The 23,490-nt window shown below is 36.7% G+C and overlaps 3 protein-coding genes across 3 annotated transcripts; all 3 read right to left on the bottom strand.

Moving 5' to 3' along the window:
- Positions 1-1,297: 1,297 nt before the first annotated feature.
- On the bottom strand, positions 1,298-15,905 carry LOC137393732 (charged multivesicular body protein 7-like). The gene is made up of 2 exons (XM_068080413.1): positions 15,768-15,905; positions 1,298-2,881 (listed from the first exon to the last, which is right to left on the bottom strand). Exon 2 carries the CDS (start codon positions 2,867-2,869, stop codon positions 1,568-1,570), a length of 1,302 nt encoding a protein of 433 aa, XP_067936514.1. The 5' UTR covers positions 2,870-2,881; positions 15,768-15,905; the 3' UTR covers positions 1,298-1,567.
- Positions 4,188-6,801, bottom strand: LOC137394123 (uncharacterized). The gene is made up of 2 exons (XM_068080843.1): positions 5,313-6,801; positions 4,188-5,203 (listed from the first exon to the last, which is right to left on the bottom strand). Exons 1-2 carry the CDS (start codon positions 6,799-6,801, stop codon positions 4,188-4,190), a joined length of 2,505 nt encoding a protein of 834 aa, XP_067936944.1.
- LOC137394122 (uncharacterized) lies at positions 7,808-8,401 on the bottom strand. Its single transcript, XM_068080842.1, has one exon. The coding sequence runs from the start codon at positions 8,399-8,401 to the stop codon at positions 7,808-7,810; it is 594 nt and encodes a 197-aa protein (XP_067936943.1).
- Positions 15,906-23,490: the final 7,585 nt, after the last annotated feature.

Here is a 23,490-nt window from a genome sequence, read left to right as displayed (position 1 = left end):
GGTGCATTTGTGAGATTAGGAATTGAAGGAAAGGTATCCACATGCAGTATTCAAATGAATATTGCCACTAACCACTATTTTGTTATATCTGATTAGCAGCAGCACCTAAAGCTTTTACACAGACATCACAACATATAAATATAATTCTTTTAGAAACCCTAACCAGGAACTGGTTGCAAATATCAGAACATGAGAAGTAGAGCTATATGCCAATTTAGGTAAGATGAGCTATAATTTGAGCTACCATTCAGTTCTTTTGAATTAGAAAAATTATTAGTAACTTTTTGTAGGGAATTTTGTCTTCTTTGAAATATATGACATAATATAACAATCAATTCAGAGCGACTGCCAATGGGAGTAATTTTTGTTGGTTAATGTTGCGGCCTCTCCGTTAGTCCCCTTACCTGTTACAGTAAGGGCCACTGTTAAGGTCAAAAGTTTCTGCATAATTATAAATTAGTAGATAAATAGCGTGAAGTCAAACAAGAAGTTCACTGCTAAAAGGTGTCTCCATGTAGACCAATCAGGACTAACAATAATGTATGTAACAATCTGTGGTGTCAAGATGAGAGCTTTGTTTGATACAGAATGTGTGCAATCAGCAGTGCAAGGAGATTAGGATAGCTTTCCGATGACCCAGAACCTAAAATCCTGATGCTGAATAGCCATACAACTAAATGTAATGGTGAAACGGTGATGGCTGTGAAAGTTTGTGAACACATGGAAACTGGTGTTTTATTCTAATGTCAACCCTCTGCAAAACCTAATAAAACTCAACAACTCGTAGCCATTTGGCTACTGGTGCCTTAAAAGCTTGCTGTATAATGAGAACAATTCATTTGTTGTAACCACTTGTTCGCTTGTGCCAAATAACAAAATCTCTTGGCGCCGATTCATGTAGTTTCCCATGAGTTTATCTAATCCTCAACTTCTTCTGTGCTTCAGCAAGCTCAACTTAGCGGATGATGAAATTGTTTGGTTGACCCAAATATCACCTATGTAATAATTAAGGTCACCAGTCACTATATGATCAACATCTACTTTCAATATTTTTGTCATAATTTCATGAGCACCACTAAGGCTAAAACCTAAATGCCATCACACAAAACTGCCTTCAAAACTTAACTTACTGAAATTGTATTTTTAAACCCAGCATACAAGCATTGCTGACTAACTTGTGCCAGTCAATACTAAAGATTTCTTGCTTTATATGAAAATTTCTGAATACATATTAGGTTTTAGAAGGCAAACAGGAATAGCTTAGTTGAGTTCAATAGCAAACAGTACTGCATATGTATGAACTACAAAGTAGTTTATTGAATAACTAAAGCAAAGTATCTAATAGGAAATAAATAACTGAATACTGTACATAAATTTGTAAATAACTACAAGATATCTGAAACCTCATGCCTTTCAGTGTCGAAGATTACGAGTGTTATATGTATTGGAAAAAAACTGAGGATTTGATATCATAATCAGCAGGTTACCGCATGCACGTCTGGCATGACATACAAAATCTGTGTATATGATTGAAAATGAGTATTCCATAAAACATAGAATACAAAATTTAGGAAGCTAACATTTTATACCGTGAGTTCTTGGTTCTTGTTTCTTCAAGAACAGTATCTGCCACTGAGAGTGAATTGACGCGGTAGAGTTCATTATCTAGACTCTTCCTTTTTGTACTTGAAATCTCTTTCGTCAGAAGGCTCTCTAGCTCTTGTTCCAGTAATTCAGAATCATCATCTGTAGCTGGTAAGGGAGTGCTAATAGCCTCATTAATATCGGCACTCGCAGCAAGCATGTCTGAAAGCTCATCCATTGTAGAGTTAACGTGATCAATGGGACACGCGTCAGTTAAACTCTTCAGAGCTGCGACACCTTTGCCATACGCGTTGACAACTAGCTGAGATGTAGACGACAGGCATATTTCATCAAGTATACATTCAAGTTTGTGTATGTGCTGTTCTTCCCTATCAATACTTTTTTCTAAAGTTTTTTTTTTACGCAGAATACGAAGAGCAAGCTTGCGGTTTTTGTTCACTATACTCTTGCACTCTGAAATATATTGCTCAATTTTTAGCTGCCGATTTGCGACAGATGTCTCTAACTGCAGTTTGGTAGCTTGAATCTGAAGAACTCCTTGTTCAATCTCCGTCAAGTTTTGCACTTTTTCATTTGCGCTGCGAGCAAATTTATAAACAGTATCAGAAGACTCAATTAATATGTGTTTTACTAATTTTTCTGATTCTAGCCATAAAAGAAGAAGATCCAGATCTTCGTTATCTACCTGCGACAAGTTTAGTACGTCCTTATGACTAAGAATGAGCCTATAATCAGCCCCGACACATCCAGAATCAGCCTGACGATGAACCAATTTTAAAAGTTTTAAAGCTGTTTGCTTTACATTTGTGTTCACCACATAACAACTGCTATCCAAGTTAGCCTTTTTAGGACTAACTACTGAGACGAGTTTTTTAAGGGGAGAGGCAACCAATACATCGTAACCCCAATAAGGCCAACTAGCCTCCTGCCTTCGTGAAGCTTCTTCAAGACCATGCCGATATGCTTCATACTCGGTTAAGTGCTTTTCTTTTTGCAACTCTTTTAAAACTGTACCCAAGCATTTGGGTGTTTCACCTTTTCTGGTGAAAACATCACAAAGCATCTGATGAGTAAGGGTTAGAGCGCCTACTCCACCATCTCGCTTTTTGAGTAAATTGGAATGACTAAGCTCCATGATTAGAGCTTTCCAAAAGTTCATTTTAGCATCATAAGCGAGTGGATTGGAGTGTCGATCGTTGAAGCTTTGGAAGCGGAAGTTCATGATCTGATCATCACTCCAACAATTAGGGAATGAAAAGGACATCTTGAGAAGGGCCTGAAAAGATTACAATAATATCTCCTACACTTACTGTAGATAAGTGCATCTTTAACTGTTGTTCTTATTTGATATGACTATTTACTAAAGCTTACGACTAAATATAATAGACTTAATAAAGATTAAAAATGCTATGTCAATCAGACTGTAGAGTCCATTGCATAGTTTGATAATTGAAGATGACGTGACGCAGATTAAAAGAAGAGAACTGAATTGGTTGATAAAAATATGACTTAATTTTCATGCTTGGGTTCTAATCAACAGTCAATTTTGTCATACATATATCATATCCATTCCCTCTATTGTTCTTTTTTAGTTGGTTTTACTAGTTTTATATTCGTTTATGCTTGATTGTAATACGTAAGCAAACCGGTTTATTTCATTTGGCAGACATTCTAAAAATACAACACTAAACTAATATAGTTTATTTGAAACAATTTTATAAATACAGATATATTTACTGGTATCTTTTGCACTGATGATACATGCAAGCTTTTATGAATAAATTTGAAAATTATTTTTGATGATTTGATCCTGACAGTTGTGTTTAAATCGAGTTTACTAGTACGAAAATATAAAACGACTTTGTGAATTATCTTTCTCAACTTCTGTTCTTCTAGCAAGTAGATTTGTGCAAAAAAGTAAGTGTTTACAGCATTTACATAGAGTAATCTTAGCAAATCTACCTTAACCTGATAGATGTATGAAGACAAGCTTTATTTGTATACACTGCATTTAAAGACAGCGATGTATGGAGGCTTATTAATATCCAGTGAAATATCTATAATAAAACTTGCTTTTTCGCTGATTATTTGGTGTGTGAATCCTATAGTCAGCTATTGCTAAATATATAAATGATGGGAATGTGAGCGTCAAGGATATGATTATGTCCAGTATAACAATAACAACGGAAAGCTTAAAAAAGCATCTGCATGAACCTTCAAGTTAGTGATCAATGTACTCTGCAAAAAAGTTAATGAGAACAACTAGCGATTGAAATACAGCTCCATGACTGGTGATACCAATTGAATAGACATACTCAATAAAAGAGAAAAACAAAAAAATGGCCATGAAACATGTTTAATTCTATCCATTAGCTTCTAGCAAAGTTAATTGTATTAAAGTGTTACTAGCACATTCAAAAGACAAGTAACAATTGAATATTCCAATGCATTTCAACAGGAATGAAGGCAGCTACAAAGTTTATTAAAACTGCCAACATACAATTAGAAATAGAATTATAAGTAATCACAATTTAAAAACATTTGTGCTTGCAGACCAATCAGTGTAACTGTTTGAACTAAAGCTATCGAACATAGATTGCGACCCTATCTGTGATAGTGACCAGAGCTGTGATAGTGACCATAGCTGTGATAGTAACCATAGCTGTGATAGTGACCATAGCTGTGATAGTAACCATAGCTGTGATAGTAACCATAGCTGTGATAGTGACCATAGCTGTGATAGTGACCATAGCTGTGATAGTGACCATAGCTGTGATAGTGACCATAGCTGTGATAGTGACCATAGCTGTGATAGTAACCATAGCTGTGATAGTGACCATAGCTGTGATAGTGACCATAGCTGTGATAATGACCATAGCTGTAATAGTAACCATAGCTGTGATAGTGACCATAGCTGTGATAGTGACCATAGCTGTGATAGTGACCCTAGCTGTCATAGTAACCATAGCTGTGATAGTGACCATAGCTGTGATAGTGACCATAGCTGTGGTAGTGACCATAGCTGTGATAGTAACCATAACTGTGATAGTAACCATAGCTGTGATAGTGACCATAGCTGTGATAGTGACCATAGCTGTGGTAGTGACCATAGCTGTGATAGTAACCATAACTGTGATAGTGACCATAGCTGTGATAGTGACCATAGCTGCGATAGTGACCATAGCTCTGATAGTAACCATAGCTGTGATAGTGACCATAGCTGTGATAGTGACCATAGCTGTGGTAGTGACCATAACTGTGATAGTGACCATAGCTGTGATAGTAACCATAGCTGTAATAGTAACCATAGCTGTGATAATGACCATAACTGTGATAGTGACCATAGCTGTGATAGTGACTATAGCTGCGATAGTGACCATAGCTCTGATAGTAACCATAGCTGTGATAGTGACCATAGCTGTGATAGTGACCATAGCTGTGGTAGTGACCATAACTGTGATAGTGACCATAGCTGTGATAGTAACCATAGCTGTGATAGTAACCATAGCTGTGATAGTGACCATAGCTGTGATAGTGACCATAGCTGTGATAGTAACCATAGCTGTGATAGTAACCATAGCTGTGATAGTGACCATAGCTGTGATAGTAACCATAAATGTGATAGTGACCATAGCTGTGATAGTGACCATAGCTGTGATAGTAACCATAGCTGTGACAGTGACTATAGCTGTGATTGTGACCATAACTGTGAGTGACCATAGCTGTGATAGTAACCATAGCTGTGATAATGACCATAACTGTGACAGTGACCATAACTGTGACAGTGACCATAGCTGTGATAGTGACCATAGCTGCGATAGTGACCATAGCTGTGATAGTGACCATATCTGTGATAGTAACCATAGCTGTGATAGTAACCATAGCTGTAATAGTAACCATAGCTGTGATAGTAACCATAACTGTGACAGTGACCATAGCTGTGATAGTAACCATAGCTGTGATAATGACCATAACTGTGATAGTGACCATAGCTGTGATAGTAACCATAGCTGTGATAGTAACCATAGCTGTGATAGTGACCATAGCTGTGATAGTAACCATAGCTGTGATAGTAACCATAGCTGTGATAGTAACCATAGCTGTAATAGTAACCATAGCTGCGATAGTGACCATAGCTGTGATAGTAACCATAGCTGTGATAGTGACCATAGCTGTGATAGTAACCATAGCTGTGATTGTGACCATAGCTGTCATAGTAACCATAGCTGTGATAGTGACCATAGCTGTGATAGTAACCATAGCTGTGATAGTAACCATAGCTGTGATAGTAACCATAGCTGTGATAGTGACCATAGCTGTGATAGTGACCATAGCTGTGATAGTAACCATAGCTGTGATAGTAACCATAGCTGTGATAGTGACCATAGCTGTGATAGTAACCATAACTGTGATAGTGACCATAGCTGTGATAGTGACCATAGCTGTGATAGTAACCATAGCTGTGACAGTGACCATAGCTGTGATTGTGACCATAACTGTGATAGTGACCATAGCTGTGATAGTAACCATAGCTGTGATAATGACCATAACTGTGACAGTGACCATAACTGTGACAGTGACCATAGCTGTGATAGTGACCATAGCTGCGATAGTGACCATAGCTGTGATAGTGACCATATCTGTGATAGTAACCATAGCTGTGATAGTAACCATAGCTGTAATAGTAACCATAGCTGTGATAGTAACCATAACTGTGACAGTGACCATAGCTGTGATAGTAACCATAGCTGTGATAATGACCATAACTGTGATAGTGACCATAGCTGTGATAGTAACCATAGCTGTGATAGTAACCATAGCTGTGATAGTGACCATAGCTGTGATAGTAACCATAGCTGTGATAGTAACCATAGCTGTGATAGTAACCATAGCTGTAATAGTAACCATAGCTGTGATAGTAACCATAGCTGTGATAGTGACCATAGCTGTGATAGTGACCATAGCTGTGATAGTGACCATAGCTGTGATAGTGACCATAGCTGTGATAGTAACCATAGCTGTGATAGTAACCATAGCTGTGATAGTGACCATAGCTGTGATAGTGACCATAGCTGTAATAGTGACCATAGCTGTGATAGTAACCATAGCTGTGATAGTAGCCATAGCTGTGATAGTGACCATAGCTGTAATAGTGACCATAACTGTGACAGTGACCATAGCTGTGATAGTGACCATAGCTGCGATAGTGACCATAGCTGTGATAGTTAGAGTCGCCCCGATTTTAGTATCGGAATCGGTATCAGTGCCGATATGGGTGTCAAGTATCTGAATCGGTGTCGGCCGATATTTTCTTAAAAAACCTGAACCTTACTATCTGAACCGATACTTTTTACAGATCAACCATCTAGCAGAAAACTGTATTTTAGCCTGCCATACTAATAAAAAATCATCAGCTGTAAGCTTCTTACTTTTACTTAATGAATTTCAGGCCTGCCACACAATTTATTTCATGTCTATAGCCTGATCAACACAGCAAAGGAAACTTTTTAGCCAGAACGTAAACAAAAAGTGTGGTGTTTCCCAATTACAGTGATAGGATTTATTGCAGGCAATCACGAACAAGATAACAAAAATGGGAGACAAGAACGCAGTGTAATATTTCTATTTATTAGCATTACGAAAGTAATTTAAACAGTCAACGCATAAAGTTATCTATCACTCTCTTGATCCTGACGATACAATGGATCGTTTGTATTGTACAAAAAACAGGAACCCAGTGGCGTATCGGTATGTAGCCTGTCCTCCAATATCTGTGGCAAGTGAATACCCCCTTCATTACGCTTGGCTACATTGATAATGATGGAAGGAAGAGACGTCTTACTGAGATAATTGAATCACTAACGGTAATTAAAAGAAACATTGACTTGCTCTAAACTTGTACAGGCGCAGCAGTTCATCCAACAATAGAAGAGGGACTTCGTTACCACAGATAGAACTGTACCACTAACAGTAATTACCTTTATTTACAAATTACAAGAAACATGGACTGTTTTGTTACTACATGCACGGTATGTCAGTATGTGAATATGTATATATAATTTTTCCATATATGCAAACAAATAAATAAATACAATAATATTCATGTTTTCTTTGCATTATGTTTGTATTGCATAATAAAATGAACAACTATCTCTGCAACACAAAAGATCTGAATCGGTATCTGAATCGGATTATTTTTCAATTAGGATCGGTATATCGGATCGGTATCTGAATCGGCTCGTGAATTTAGAATCAGGGCATCTCTTGTGATAGTGACCATAGCTGTGATAGTGACCATAGCTGTGATAGTAACCATAGCTGTGATAGTGACCATCGCTGTGATAGTAACCATAACTGTGATAGTGACCATAGCTGTGATAGTGGCCATAGCTGTGATAGTGACCATAGCTGTGATAGTGACCATAGCTGTGATAGTGACCATAGCTGTGATTGTGACCATAACTGTGATAGTGACCATAGCTGTGATAGTGACCATAGCTGTGATAGTGACCATAGCTGTGATAGTAACCATAGCTGCGATAGTGACCATAGCTTTGATAGTAACCATAGCTGTGATAGTGACCATAGTTGTGATAATGACCATAACTGTGACAGTGACCATAGCTGTGATTGTGACCATAACTGTGATAGTGACCATAGCTGTGATAGTGACCATAGCTGTGATAGTGACCATAGCTGTGATTGTGACCATAACTGTGATAGTGACCATAGCTGTGATAATGACCATAACTGTGATAGTGACCATAGCTGTGATAGTGACCATAACTGTGATCATGACTATCAAGCAGGAACAGTATCAGTTGATTAAGCCTTGCATTTAAAATCATTCAAACACGTAGGTTATGCCGTAAGACTGGTTCACACTGTATCACTGTACATCGACTGTGTGCGCCGTAAACTGATGACATGGCCGAGACAATGGGTATTTGTTGAGAAACATTGCAGTTGTTAAACTCCCCAGTATTTCGCCCGGCATCCTCAACAATATGTACAATGTGTGCCACTTTGGTGATGGTGATTGGCTGTCATGGATTGCCAAGTCTACATTTCCATTCATGATACCTGTTGCGGAATTAGTATTTCATCATTGTGCAATGAGAACAGAGAAGGATGTCACAGACTATTCACCGATGCAGATCGGTTTCTGAGTGTGAACAACATTATTACAAACAATCACCGATGCATTGTGAGATTAATGCTGACCTACTGCGATATAGTGTGAGCCAGCCTTTCTCCAGCATTCGCTTAACTTATAACTAATAGAGTCATGTTGAGTTCACAATTTAACTTTTTGAATAGGTTGTTAGTATAACAGCATACATGTCATGACCCACCACATAACTTGAATGGCATCAAATACAATGATGGACTTCCCATAAGAAAAATTAACATAAAATAGTACAGCACAACCTCAGGATACGAATTTGATCCATTCCAGGGTTAATATCGCATGGTGAAAAAATCATATGTAGAGGATTAAATGCCATAGTACTTGCATAATGCAAACATTCCCTGATAAAATATGTCAAAATTTCATATAAGTGCATACTGTGCACTTTATATAAGTGCATACTCATATAAGTGCGTACATATTAAAAATTACTAACAAAATAGTATGTTAACCTTAGTAACTATAGTTATCTATAGTGACTTAAGTGTATTTAGTGAGTATGATCTGCAATAAAATGTAACATCACAATGTACAACGTGTATGAGCAGTAGAAGCAGCACATACCGTAGGGAGTTCTTACCTTCAAAACATGCATTTGTCTAACTAACTTTGAATTCACCTCCAATATGTTAAGCTTACTAAACACACACACGCGCGCGAACACACTTTAAGTTAAGTTATCATATGTATTTCTAATTATATTACTGAATTTCAACTTTTTATCACTAAAATTTCATCAATCAAATCCTGTCTCCGCTTCGCTGTAACTTTTAGCGGACCTGTTTCAAACCTTTCCCAATATAACTCGTTGAAAAAGCCCAAGCGATGTCGTTTTCGTAATGAAGTAGATTTTTTAGCAGGTTAAGGAAAGTTCTCTATCCTTCATTTTGAATAGATAACAACTCCAACTTTGCTTCTAGTTCTGAAGGGTAAATATTACGATTTTGCACATGTGTGTATTTGCAGAAGTGAAAAAAATCAGTTATCGTGTCTCTTTCAGGCGTCGTGAATATATTTTTGGCAAATAGCATTTCGATGTCTTTGTTATTTTGATGTGCATAATAAGCACACCAGCTGCCAAATTTGAACTCGGGCGAAAATTAGGTTGAATTTGTATGGTGAAATAAGATTTATATGGTGAGGTGAAAAATCATCATGTTCAACTTCGCAAGGTGAAAAAATCGTAGATCAGGGGAATTGTATCTTGAGTGTGCGCTGTATTACAATTATCTTTTGAAAATGATACAAAATTGTAATATATAATATATATATTATAATATATATATTATATATAATATAATATATATAGTAACTATAAGCAGGTGCAAAAGCATACAAGAAGAGAACTCTACACTAAAAACCTAAGAGATAATTAGTGGAGTATAAAATATTTGAAAAAATATTAAAAAGAAAGTAAACTTTTAGTAATTGCGCTACAAATTTGTTTCGTGCGATGCACTCTTCAGACACTGTTGTACTAAAATAAAAAGCTTTACCGAATGTGCTGAAATAATAGAAATGGGCTCGTTGTGTTAATCATGTGATTTAGTGCTAAGTTTAAACGAGAAGATAACTCCTAGCATGTCTGCAATTAGAAGTCAATTCATTTTTTTTATTCAATGTGCTCAAGTATGGTTTGCATATTATAAAGTATTTTTCTAGTAAACATAGTTTGCATCATTTTGTTTTGTTTGTATATGGTTGTGCTTGAGCTAATATTTTCCATGTTATGTTGTATGTTGAGTTGCTGTCTTTCAACTTCCAAATGTGCTTGCTCAATTCTGTGTGGTGTTGTTTGTTTTTGGGGTTAAACGAGGCTTTATGATTGCTGTATCTAGTTTTAAATTCTGTTTTAAAGTCCTATGTAGGTCGCTACGTGGTTGTTTGCATGGTTGTTCACTGTCCTTTGGTATATCACATTTTTGGCTCTGCATTTTCCTTCCAAAGGGCAATTGTTCTTTAGTCTGCAGTTGCAACTCTTTTCGTTGTCTTCTCTTTGTTGTGTTATGGTTTTAGTGAGGGTTTTGTTGCTGGCATCAATGATTGTTTTCATGTTTGGCATTACTGAGTAGCTCAGTTTTAAGGTTTGTCTATTAAATATTGCTTGGAGTGGGTGTTTCTTTGGGAAGCATGTCGTAACTATGCTGAAGAATTTTTGTACGATATTAGTTGCCACATTGGCGCTGCATGGGAGGTTGTACCATGTGATTTTTCTTTGTCTGTTACGTTTTCTGGATTTTTTCATGTTAGTGTCATATTGTAGTTTGCTGTTGTATCCACTCTTGTGGAGTGCTTCTTGGTAGGGTTGCATTGTGCTGCCAAATTGTTGTTCATTTGATGAAAGTGTGTTTAATCGTTTGTTTATGTTGTCTGGTAGGCTTTTCAATATGGAAGGTGGATGGTTGCATTATTTGGGCACATATAGTATTGTGTTACCTGGTTTTTGGAAAGGCTTGAAGCTGCCATCTTGTAGCTTTAAAGTTACGTCAAGAAAATTTACTGATCATTTGTTTGCATCAATAGTAATTTCAAGTTGTTTCTATTAAATATGTTGCATATTAGCTTCTTTGTTCTCTCTATAGCTTGTGGTGTACCCTTGCAAACCGCAAGTCCGTCATCTCTGTATAGTCCATAATCCTGTATAATATCGCAAGTCAATTCCCTGGGTATTCGAGTCGGTAAGTAAGTCCTTACTAATTCACAAGTCTCCGTTCCGTCATAGCTACCCATAGTCCTGTCAAACAATTTATTACAGTTGTTCTTTGACCAAGCCGTGTTGTTGTGAAAAACAAGTGATTTTTTTGCATGTAGTATGATTGTCTTTTCGTCTTTTGTGATATCTGTTATGTTGCTTGCAAAGTCTAATGCTTTTTTTAATAGTGCCTCTGTTATTGAAGGGTAAAATTCATAAACATCAAAAGTAATAAATGCTTGCTGTTGTTTTTCATTTATTTCTCTAAACCAATTCAGTACATCACCCGTACTTCGCCATAATTTTACATTAGTTTCTCTTGTCACTTTGTTGTTGATATTTGTGAGCAGGGTTTTGCTAATTATTTCTATTTCAGATTTTGTTGGATTGATTAGTCTACATGTGGGATGGTTTGTGAAGTTATCTTTGTGTTCTTTTAACGTTATGAAGGGCTGTTTCTCTGCTACTGTCTCACTTCTTTTCTCAAGTCCTAATTTGTGCGCTATTTCTGTGTCTTTTGATGTAATTTGGTTTACTGCTGTCTCGTCAGCTTTTTTGTAGGTTTTAGTCACATTATTTTGCAACATTTTGCTGTATTCATCATTTTCAGGTCTGTAAAAGTTGGTCGTTTTGTCGGCTTTGACAAGTATTTTACTGTTTGCTTGTATTGTCTTAGTGTCTTGAAGCAGTCTTCGTTGAAGCTCATTGTTGTATGGTTTGAATTTGATGTTTTGTATCATTTTTGTTATCTTACTTTCAAAATCTGACATTTCTTTTATGAAAGGTGGCAGTTGCTTTGTTTTAAATCCATAGGTTTCTTTTTGTTCTGATTGCTGATTTGGGTTCAAGTAAAAATGTGCTTTCCATCTCATTCGGTGAGATAACTTCTCAGTCATTTCTATTAATCTTTGTAGGTAATTTGATATTTTTTTGGAATTGGTACATATTTCATAGAGTAACCAAAATTTACTTTTTCCATTTTTAGCTTTTGGGAGAGTGCTCAACACTGTAGTAATTCTCAACAAAATAAAATTGAAAATCAAAAATATCTTGCCGATGTGAAAAACGTCAGTGGAGTAAATCTATAGTAACTCAAAAGCCTCGTTTAACCACAAAAACAAACGACACCACACAGAACTGAGCGAGCACATTTGGAAGTGGAAAGAGCAACTCAACATACAACATAACATGGAAAATATTAGCTCCAGCACAACCATATACAAACAAAGCAAAATGATGCAAACTATGTTTACTAGAAAAATACTTCATACTATGCAAACCACACTTAGGCACATGGAATAAAAAAAATGAATTGAGTTCTAACTGCAGACATGCTAGGAGTTATTTTCTCGGTTACACTTAGCACTAAATCACATGATTAACACAACAAGCCCATTTCTGGCATTTCGGCACATTCCGTAAAGCTTTTCATTTTAGTACAACAGTGTCTGAAGAGTGCATCGCACGAAACAAATTTGTAGCGCAAGTACTAAAAGTTTACTTTCTTCCTAATATTTTTTCAAATATATATATATATATATATATATAGGCACAAATGTTTATTGTTTAGCATTTACTGTAAGGTTCATGTTCAGGGCATAGATCGGTTTTGGCAGTACTCCTGGGTTGAATAATTTAGTGCTGAGTGTTTTTGAGTTGGTCAAACATAGGATTGGTCATGTACCTGGTATCTCTCAGCTTTTTCAAAAAAAGGAATTACGCTAACATTTAATTTATACGACCAAAAGTAGTCAAAGTGAAGGTCAAATAGAAGGTGGCGCTCAAATAGAGGTGGTGTTAGAATATAGGTGGCGTTCAAGAAGAGGTGGCATTCAATTAGAGGTTTTGCGGTATATATGTAGGCCTATATATATACCGCAAAGCCCACAAAGTCCAATTAATAATGAAGCGTTTACATTAATAGCAATCAATTCTCTCATTGTCCAACTCCCAAAGCTTTTCGCTTTTTTCGTTAAAACTTTCAAAGCATTACTATTGTAATAATCAATAGCGGTCTCAGGCTAATAGTAGCCCTTTGTTTAATGTGGTCTTGATACTTCAAAGTACATATATAAAAAACGGTTTAATTTACGATGGTAGATGAACTTTGAAAGGAACACCATAAAAATAATTAATAACTGTCTCAGGCTAATAGTATAGTTCCTTGTTTAACAAGGTTTTGATACTTCAGATAATACACTCTCATTATATAACATATAAATTTACAGATGTATAACATATTATTTAATAGCATCATTGCAGTAATCTGGTCTTACAATGAATCGACGCTCGTAACTCTTCTATTGCACATAAAAATCTAATTTTGGCTGCAACCTAAAGCAAACATGTCAATGAGTGCAATGAGCTCTAATGCAACATTATTAAATAGGAATATAAAATCAAAATGTCTTCAAATTTAGAATGAAATAGAAATTGAAAGCTAAAACAAACTACAAAGCAGGACACAGGCTGTAATATCATCGCAGGTTAATTGCAAGCAATAAATATCAACTGGAATAGATATTTCTTGGTTTCTCAATGCATATATTTATTAAGAGATCTTTGTAAAGTTGGAGGTATGTTAGCAGATGTATTGCATCCAAAAGGTTTAATATCGCTCCACCAGAAAAAGAAGGCATAATGTAGGCGACATTCGCTTCGTCCATAAAAGGGCGAAAATTATCTTTTCGAAATTCTGACGAGTCATTTGAAAAATACAATACCAGCCTGTATTTGAACACAGCCTCCAATTGACCATCACTATTATAGAGGAAGTGTTAAAAAATAGAGTGCCCGAGCATTCAATTAGAGATTTTACAGTAAATATTATATTGTATTATATATGTTACATTGCATATTATAATGTTATAAATCATCTACTGTTATAAATAATGATACTTATTATTATTAAAAAGTAGTGGACATACGCATATTACCTACCACTGCGATTATTAATATAACTGGATGAAACAAACGAAAATGAAGCAAACACAGTTTTCAGCAACAAATCAATTTCCAAGTCAGTAAAGACTGATTATGTCTAATATTAAATAATTCAAAAAGTATTGTATGTCCTATTATCCTACTATTGTATGTCCAACTACTACAGGTACAGTGAAAAGCTTAAAGTCAAATCACAGCAGACCTAAACCAAGGAATAGACACTACAAAACAACGTCCAAGTTTGAAGCAAAGCAAATTCAACAGATGTGAAAGTACAAACCCTCACAACAAATCACAGTGCCCAGCAAGTAAATCTAACTGCAGATGCTGGAAGAAAATTGGACATTGGCAGATAGTATGCTGTAATAAACCAGCTCATATTACAGAAATTGCAGAAGATGACAGTAATACAATTTTTCTTGCTGAAATGAATTCCCAGATGCAGAAAAATAAATCAAGGAAAATAAATCTACTAGTCAGATTCAGCAATAAACCAGAACATGAAGTGCAGTTCAAACTTTATTCTGGTGCAGAGGTAACAGTATGTGGTATGCAGGCATGTGGAGGTGACCAGAAATGCTTCCACCCATCAGATAAAAACCTGTTTGGTCCAGGTGGTATAAATTTACCTGTGATAGGTCAGATAGATGCGCAATTGCGAGTTGACAATAGGACTATTAATGAAAAAATCTATGAAGTAGATAATCAGAAGTCAGCCATAATGAGTAAATATGCTTGTGTATCTCTAGGTCTCATACAATGTAATACTAAATATGTGTATAATATTGATACTAATGTAGATCAATCTGCCAAGTTTATTACTTAATTTTCTGATGAATGTTCAGGCTTGGGCAAAGTTAATGTTACACAGCCATACAGAATTCAGCTAAGGAAAGATGAGAAACCCACTGTGTTACACATGCCGTATGAGGTGTCTCAACCGCGACAACCAATAGTAAAAAAACAACTAGATGAACTGGAAAGTGAGGGTATAATATCTAAAGTAACTGTTCCTAAAGACTGATGATCTGGTATGGTGCAAGTACCAAAAAAAGATCCTACTCAAATTAGTCTGTTCGAGTTTATTTTCCTCACAAAAACAGATGCACACAGAGACAAACTAAATAAATATACATATATGAATGAGCAATCACAATACAACAGGGAGCAATGAAGGCCCACGTGCACAGTAGCAGGGCTAATCAAGGTGCAGGGCCCGAGTTGACATTTTTCTTAATATAATAATGTTCACATACTAAAACCTAAAGCCATCCCAATGAGTCAAGTAAATGCCTCTTAAAAGCAATCCTAAAACTATTTGAATTTTCAATGTACCTGATCGATATTGGTAAGTCATTCCAAATACTGGACAACTGGTAAGTCGGTGTCCAGCTGTAGATGTAGACTTAGGGCAAGGTAAGGCATAAGAAGAATAACGAGTAGTCTGTGTAATGACTTGAATGAATAACGCAGCAAAACGTGATACTCATCCCAGCAGTTCTGTAGACAACACTTTAGCAAAAATATCAGGAGCAAAATTCATGACCAAACTAGATGCATATTCTGGATATTATCAGATACCATAGGACAAGAACTCTTGACTACTGACCACATTCAAAACACCATTTAGACGTTACTGTTACAATCGAGTACCCTTTGACTTCACCAGTTCGAGAGAAACCGTAAAACCTTTAATTGAGCACCACCTCCATTTGACTGCTACTTTGACTACCTGTGATCTTTATGTACCCATAATGTCAAGTGATCAGTAGAAAAGTGTCCACAAAATCGTATTAATAATGAATCGTTTACATTATTAACAATCAATTCTTTCGTTGCCCAACTTTAAAGGTTGACTTGCAACAAAATTCACATTACAGTTATTTGGTATCAAAAGATTCGCCATGTCTTACTCTGTTGTGTGGTAGGTGCCAAATATGTGGAAATGTGATTAAAAGCTCTTAAAAGCTCAAAAACAAAAAGCCGCTGTATATTGGAATCTCTTGATTTCGATGGCGTATCCGCGGATTTTGGTTATTGTCTTGTCACGTGATGTTCTCGCGTGAATTGAAAGGCCAATACAAAGCTCAATATCAAACTTATCGTAGCAATAGTTTATGACAAACACTTCGGGTTTCACCTAAGACCCCGTATCAAATATAGATGCTCGCTACTTTACAGTTTCAGCTTGGCCATTTCGTCCGACTATTCAACATACGTGTTACTACATGTCCGAGTTGCGATCATAAAAACTGTCAAATTCTGAAGAGTTAAGACCCTGGCGTTTCGAGCCTGACGCTCTATCTGAAAAAGATCCTCAACAGAATCAAACCTCCCAAGAAGCACCACGACTAGCCAGTTCTTATGTGCCAAGCTAGCTAGTAGTAAGTTTTAGCTTGAGAGTGATAGAACGAATATTATTATTATATACATGTATATGATTTTAATGATGATAATTATCGCTTCATATTGCGAAAAAATAATTACAGATTTTTCTCGAATGACAACATTAATAATTTTAATATTTAAATCTAGTGCTGCACTGATATACTGTTGGATAACATCGACCTGATGTATTAGCTATGGTTGCATAGACATATCTGTTCATTGCTTTAGGAGCTAATACCACCGGCTACAGAGTGGTGTGTCTGCAAGCGCTGTCAAGACATGCCATCTCTTCCTGAATGTTTGTGCTGCCATGATGCTGAGTTTGCGCATCGTCTCCATGACCGCGGGGAGCATGAATGCCTGTGTATGCATCCTGGTGTGGACGAATTTGTGGCGCCTGCGCCCCTTGAGTTGGGGTGGAATAATTACCTGCGATATTATAGTGAGTTGGATTTTCATTTACTGCCAATAACACAAAAGCTATGCTAATGTGTCATGCATTATCTATAATTCTTGTGTTACACATTTAATGCATCGGTTGAACACACATATTCTGAACTCGTGGAACACAAGGAGAATTGTTATATTTGGCTTGTACCCTTACTACAGTAGAGAGTTTATTAGTTTTATGATTTTATTATATAAAGATCGAGATTATTTTGATGATCAGCAATTATTGTTTTACAATAATTGTTTTGGTAGATAATCTATTCCCATTTGGAGAGCTATCGCCAAATGCTCGGAAAAGGTTGTGTGCATACCGCAATCTTGTGTTTTGGTTTATGCCGCAAATCTTGTTTGCAAGTCTGCAAATTCTTCTTCATCATCCGTTGGTGGGAAAAGAGCCCGAATCTTAGACACCAAGCAGGCAGGTAGAGGCCGCCGCTCACTGCGACGAATTTGCGGCATAAGCCAAAACACAAGCTTGCGGTATGCACACAACCTTTGTAACAACATCCGTTGTAATGGACCTTACTCTCAGGCCGTGGGAAATTAGATGGGACTGGCATCGCTTGAAGCCTTCCAGCTCCATGGCGTTAGAGCTGGTGGTCTCCGTTCACTGCAAAGTAAAAAAGTTACGACCAACAATCACTTTCACATTATTTGAATGAATTATTTAGCTAGATCAGCAACTTCATGTTTATGTATTAATAACTACTAAAGAATTTCGGTTTTTGTCAGGCTGTGAAGTAAAAACTGTCAAAGTTTTACCTTGACAAGATGGCTGCTGACTATTAAACCGCAGCTCTGATCCATCATAGTGTAGGCCCCGTATAGTGCGCAATGCCCCGGACTATCACATATATTGTCACCTGCCAAATCAAGCTCCCAATCGATTGCTGCCATCAGTCCCTCGTTATGCAGGGTGTACTGCTCAGCAATACACTGTAAAATATTGTAAAACTTCATTATACAAGATTAATTTGTATCATTATCATTAGTCTAAGAATGTAGAAGCCTCTTCCCCCTTTTTGTGTTATATTATGATGAAGAATCAGAATTTCAAATTATAATATATTTCGCTTGAAGGATGACATATTTTCATTTCAAGAAAAAAATTGTTTCTAAATGTCGTTATTCAATTCGTGTGCCTAGCTTTTACTCACATTTTCCAAGTTTATGGGTAAATATTAACACTCACGCCATGTAAGTATTCATTTTGTTGGTAGAGGCAAACGCTGTGGCTTGTTATCGCGATGTTCAGGAGCGACAGAAAACGGAGGTTCTGCGTAAGGCATCCGCCAGAAAAGAGTGATGCAGCTGCCAGCAGGGGGTTGATGACGTGAGCTCTGTTCACCCTGGCAGTTGTTTCCCAAGTGTACGACTGGTGACAGGAGGCACATGTAACCTTGAACTCTACCCATCCGCCTTCTCGCACCATCGTGAATGAGCAGGGGAGGGCGGAGGCGTGACAGTGAAATAGTCGCTGGAGTGCTGTCACACTTACTATTATTTTCTCCACTTTGAAGGAGGATTCGGGTCTGAAATCACAACACAATAGTTGACTTGCAATGAGATTTGTACAACATCATTTCCTGTTATTATATCACATTTGCTTGATCAGAAAAAGAATAAATATATAGCCATGCAATCATGACACAGATTTTACAAAACCTTATCAGAATCCATGATATTGTAAACATAAAAATGTGAGTAATAACTCTATGGATATTCTTTATATTTTGTCAAGTTTGGTTAAGTTCAGCTCTATCTTACATGTAATTGGAGAGTGTTTGACGCTGGCCAACATAGCGCTCAAACTCTTCCCAGTCTTCAGTGGTTGGCACAAACTCTTCATCATCTAATACTAATCATCTAATAATACTAATATGCTATTAACGATGATAACAGAAAATGACAATAACTATTTTATATAACATATCTATAAGTGAGTGGGGTTAAGAAATTTGGCGAAATTAATCGTGAAACTTATAACATTATTTTATCAATTATAGATAATATATTACGTTTTACAGATAGATATGCAGTATGAATTAGTTTTGTTATTATAATAAGAATAATACACGTAATTAAAAAGACAAAATACTAATAATATCATATTACAATTAAATGACATTAATATTGTAATATTAAATATAGATTAATACAGTAGTATTAGGAGAATACTAGAGAATAACCCGAGTTACTACTACTAGTACAAGTGGCTCATAAAATAAATTACTCACGTGCTTTGGTGGCATGTGGAGTATGCAAACAGGTTAGAAAACATGTCGTCTTTGAAATGGCGAAAACAAAGGTAAGAGTAAGCAGGCGAATAAATAAAGTTTGTCACATCCAGCTTCACCCAGTTGCTCCACGCCCGGTGAAGGGCTAGTCTTTTCTTTGCTCTTGGCTAAGAAAAAAGGTGCTTCTCAGCTTGCCAGCTGCACAAACACGATGTGGCGCGTTAGAGATTATGACGAATTGAAATTAACAAGTTTAATACGAGAAAGCGTATCTGTTATTTGCGATAGATCAAACTTGAACTGAAACTAACATTATCTGATCATGTGACTTACATTTCCCGCCATATGGCGCGAACAACTTCTACAGCATTTTTCGACCATCATAGCGGACCAAAAGGCTCATCATTTTTATCAGAGGATGATATGCAATCGTTCAAGCTAAGTTTAAAAAATTAAACATATTTTTTTGCTATGTTTTGAGATATCAGTGATCAAAGTTGCAGCATTACGATGCCGATAAAATAGCCGCGTAAGAACAATAGACATGGTTTTTATCGCAAGCGTGAAGTATATTTGTGAAAATAGTTCGACGAATAAGGATGCATGAAAGTGTAAACATAAACCATTTCCCACACATACGTCACATTTTAGCCGTTTTGGAAAATGAATCCAAACTAGGGCGGTCTCATGTCGCTGCGATTTTCTGTTCGTTTTTGAGCTTTTACTCACATTCCCACATATTTGGCACCTACAACACAGTAGAGTAAGACATGGCGAATCTTTTGATACCAAATAACTGTAATGTGAATTTTGTTGCAAGTCAACCTTTAAAAGCTTTTCGCTCTTTTTTCGTTAAAACTTGAAAGCAGCACCGTAGAAATAACTAATGTCTGTCTCAGGCTAATAGTAGTTCCTTGTTTAACGCGGTCTTTCGACCTCGAAGTAACCTACATATATAAAAAACGGTTCAAATTTATGATGGTACATGAACTTTGAAAGCAACGCCAGAGAAATAATTACAAACTGTCTCAGGCTAATGGTAGTTCCTTGTTTAATGTAGTCTTAATACTTCGAAGAACATGCATATAAAACGGTTTGCAGGTTTTGGGCCAAAGGTTACGTTTAGCGAGCAAACTTTTACACATTGCATTTGTGCTAAATGCAGCGCATGATAGTTTTGCTCAGCCAACAAATTGTTTGGATGCTAATATCGAGGCTAATAGTTTCGGCAGTGCAGAAGAAAAGTTGAGACCAGAAGATATTGTGGAAGGTATTGGACAATTAGAAGATGTTCGTTCCATCAAAAGCAACAATCAAAGTGTGCTATCCAAGCAAACGATAGAAATATTTTTGTTTTAAAAACGTTCATTTTCGTTTCTGTATGTAATAAAAGTATGGTTCGTTTATGTCACTTGTTCATGAATATGTATTTGTCTTATCTTTGTATTATGTATATATCATTTGATCGATTATCATTATATAACTTACAAATATGCAGATTTACAGCATGTTATTTAATAGCATCTATAGACCACCACTATGGAGAAAAGGTTGAAAAATAGAGCGTTATGGCAGTCAATTAGAAGTTTTACGGTATATTTCAATTATGCATGTTCAATATTCTCGATGGACTCGACAATGGTGTAGGCCATGTAGACGATATATTAGTTTACAGCACTATTAGTGAGGAGAAACATCTCAAAGATGCTGCAATGACTTTAAACCCTAAAAAATGTTTGTTCAGTAAGAATTCAGTCAAATTCTTAGGTCATGTCATCAGTGAGCAAGGTGTGCAGCCAGACCCAAACCGCATACAAGACATTTTGAAGGTGCCTGACCCTTCATGTATTAAAGATCTAGTCATTTCTTGGATTCGTAAACCAACTAGGTAAATTCTCTCCTAGAATTTCCACGCTTACTAAGCCACTTAGAGCGTTATTGAGCCGAGAAAAATGGACATGAGATATCAACATGACTTAAACTATAAAAAATGTCCAATCAGCACTCTCCAAAGCTTCCTGTCTTGGGTGGTATGATGTGCAGAAACCTATCATCATTATGAGCGATGCGTCAACCAAAGGATCAAGGTGTGTGTTGACTTGAAGTACAATCAGATGGCTCACGCCCTCTCATAGCCTCAAAGTCAAGAAGTCTAACTTATACTGAATCCAGATGGTCGCTTATTGAGCTTGAAACTTTAGGAATAGCGTGGGCATGTTCTAAGTTGGAAATGTATATCCTAGGACATATGGATTTAACAATATAAACAGAGCACAAACCGCTTGTACCTATCTTCAAATCTAAAGCTGTCAAGAACCTTACAATCACAAATCAGAGACTACGACTCCAAACACTGAAATAAACATTTACTGTCACACACGTCCCTAGAAAACGCAATATTACAGTTGATCTTATTTCACGACAACTCCTATCGAAACCAGATGCTGAAGACTTGACTGAGAGATTTAAATTGCGGCTGTCTCTACAGTCTCAACACTTCACGCCAGTGAAAATTGCCTACATGAGCTCAAAATCAAACAGCAGGAGGACACAACACTACGACGAGTGATACACTTCCTTAACTACGGATAGCCAGATTATCTTTCTAAAGTCGAAACATATCAAACCATACTGGCAAGGAATGAATGATCTCACTCTTTTTGACAATCTATTGCTCTACAATTAAAGGATAGTGATACCGATCAGCGAGAGAACTGAAATTTTAAAGCGCATTCACACAGGTCATCTAAGAATACTAAAGTGTGGAAAAAAGAGCTCGTCAATCTGTGTGGTGGTCCGGAATATCGCAAGAAGTAGCTGAGATGGTGAAGAACTGCAGAACCTGCCAGATGCACAAGCCAGAACGTCGTGAGCCTCTCAAACCAACGATCCATCCAGACAGACCTTGGCAACGAGTAACTACTGATCTCTTCCATTATAAGAATTAAGACTACATTCTCGTAAACTATTACTCCAGATATATAGAATTCTCTCGTTTCTCCAGCATAACAAGCACCGCTATTGTCAACTCACTGAGATCCACTGAAAAACCTTCATGTCAGATAACGAACCTTGTTATGCTAGCCAAGAATCGAGAGGTTTGCAGTAGAATAGTGTTTTGAATGTATAACCAGCTCTCCATGATATCCTCAGGCTAATGGAGAAGATGTGCGCAAACACTGAAAAATCTCAAGAAAGCTGCTGACCTGTATCTTGGTTTACTCTCCTACCGCAACACTCCAATACACAACGATTACTTTCCAGCAGAGATGCCCAACACACCAGACGGCCATTTCATCGTTGGTGAAGAACAAGATTACAAAACTAAGATGAAAAACTCTCATGACAGTCGCCACAATGCTAAGGAGCTTCCGAAACTCAGTACATGCAATCCAGTATATATACGTGTATGTGACCTTGACAGACCTGGTACAGTTACATACAATCTACCTGGCAGGTCACATATAATCAGTACTGGTAACAGAATGATATGCAGATATAGACACTTTCTATCTGCTTTACCAAGTCTAGCCTCAGGTCCACAGTCATCAGTTCAGCTACCTGGTAAAGCAGCAGCTTCAGGGTCAACATCATCTGGAGCTCCAATTGTTACACCAACAGGCGCACATAGAACGTCATTTCCGGTTTCACATCGTCCTGAACGTTTGAATTATGAGCGATAAGGTGGTTAATTTTTAAATTTTGACACCATGTATTGTTAATTTTTTGAAAATTGTTTTGTTTAATTTTTTGAGACTATATTGTGAAAGTTTGTGAAGACATATTCAAGAATCGATTTTGCGAAGTTTGTAATAAGGGAGATGTGCTATTATGCCTATTCAGCTTTATGTATAGCTTTGACCTTATAATTGAATGCTTAGTTTATGAGCAATCAGTCTGTGTTCTCATTAAACTGTCTTTTCATTTAAACTTTATCTTATGAATCAACATATTATAGCTAAGTACCACGAAAAATGTCTGTT

The sequence above is a fragment of the Watersipora subatra genome, chromosome 4 (assembly GCF_963576615.1).
Source record: "Watersipora subatra chromosome 4, tzWatSuba1.1, whole genome shotgun sequence".
NCBI classification, from domain to species: Eukaryota; Metazoa; Bryozoa; class Gymnolaemata; order Cheilostomatida; family Watersiporidae; genus Watersipora; species Watersipora subatra.
The sequence above is the reverse complement of the archived record's forward strand: the minus strand, read 5'-3'. Positions and strand labels throughout refer to the sequence as shown.

Excerpts from the sequence above, each read along its gene's own strand:
- LOC137393732 (XM_068080413.1), bottom strand. The coding sequence starts at position 2,869 with ATGTCCTTTTCATTCCCTAATTGTTGGAGTGATGATCAGATCATGAAC.
- LOC137394123 (XM_068080843.1), bottom strand. The coding sequence starts at position 6,801 with ATGGTCACTATCACAGCTATGGTCACTGTCACAGTTATGGTCACTATT. Across the intron at positions 5,204-5,312 it reads CACAGCTATGGTCACTCACA|CTATGGTCACTATCACAGCT; the intron begins GTTATGGTCACA and ends TTACTATCACAG.
- LOC137394122 (XM_068080842.1), bottom strand. The coding sequence starts at position 8,401 with ATGATCACAGTTATGGTCACTATCACAGCTATGGTCACTATCACAGTT.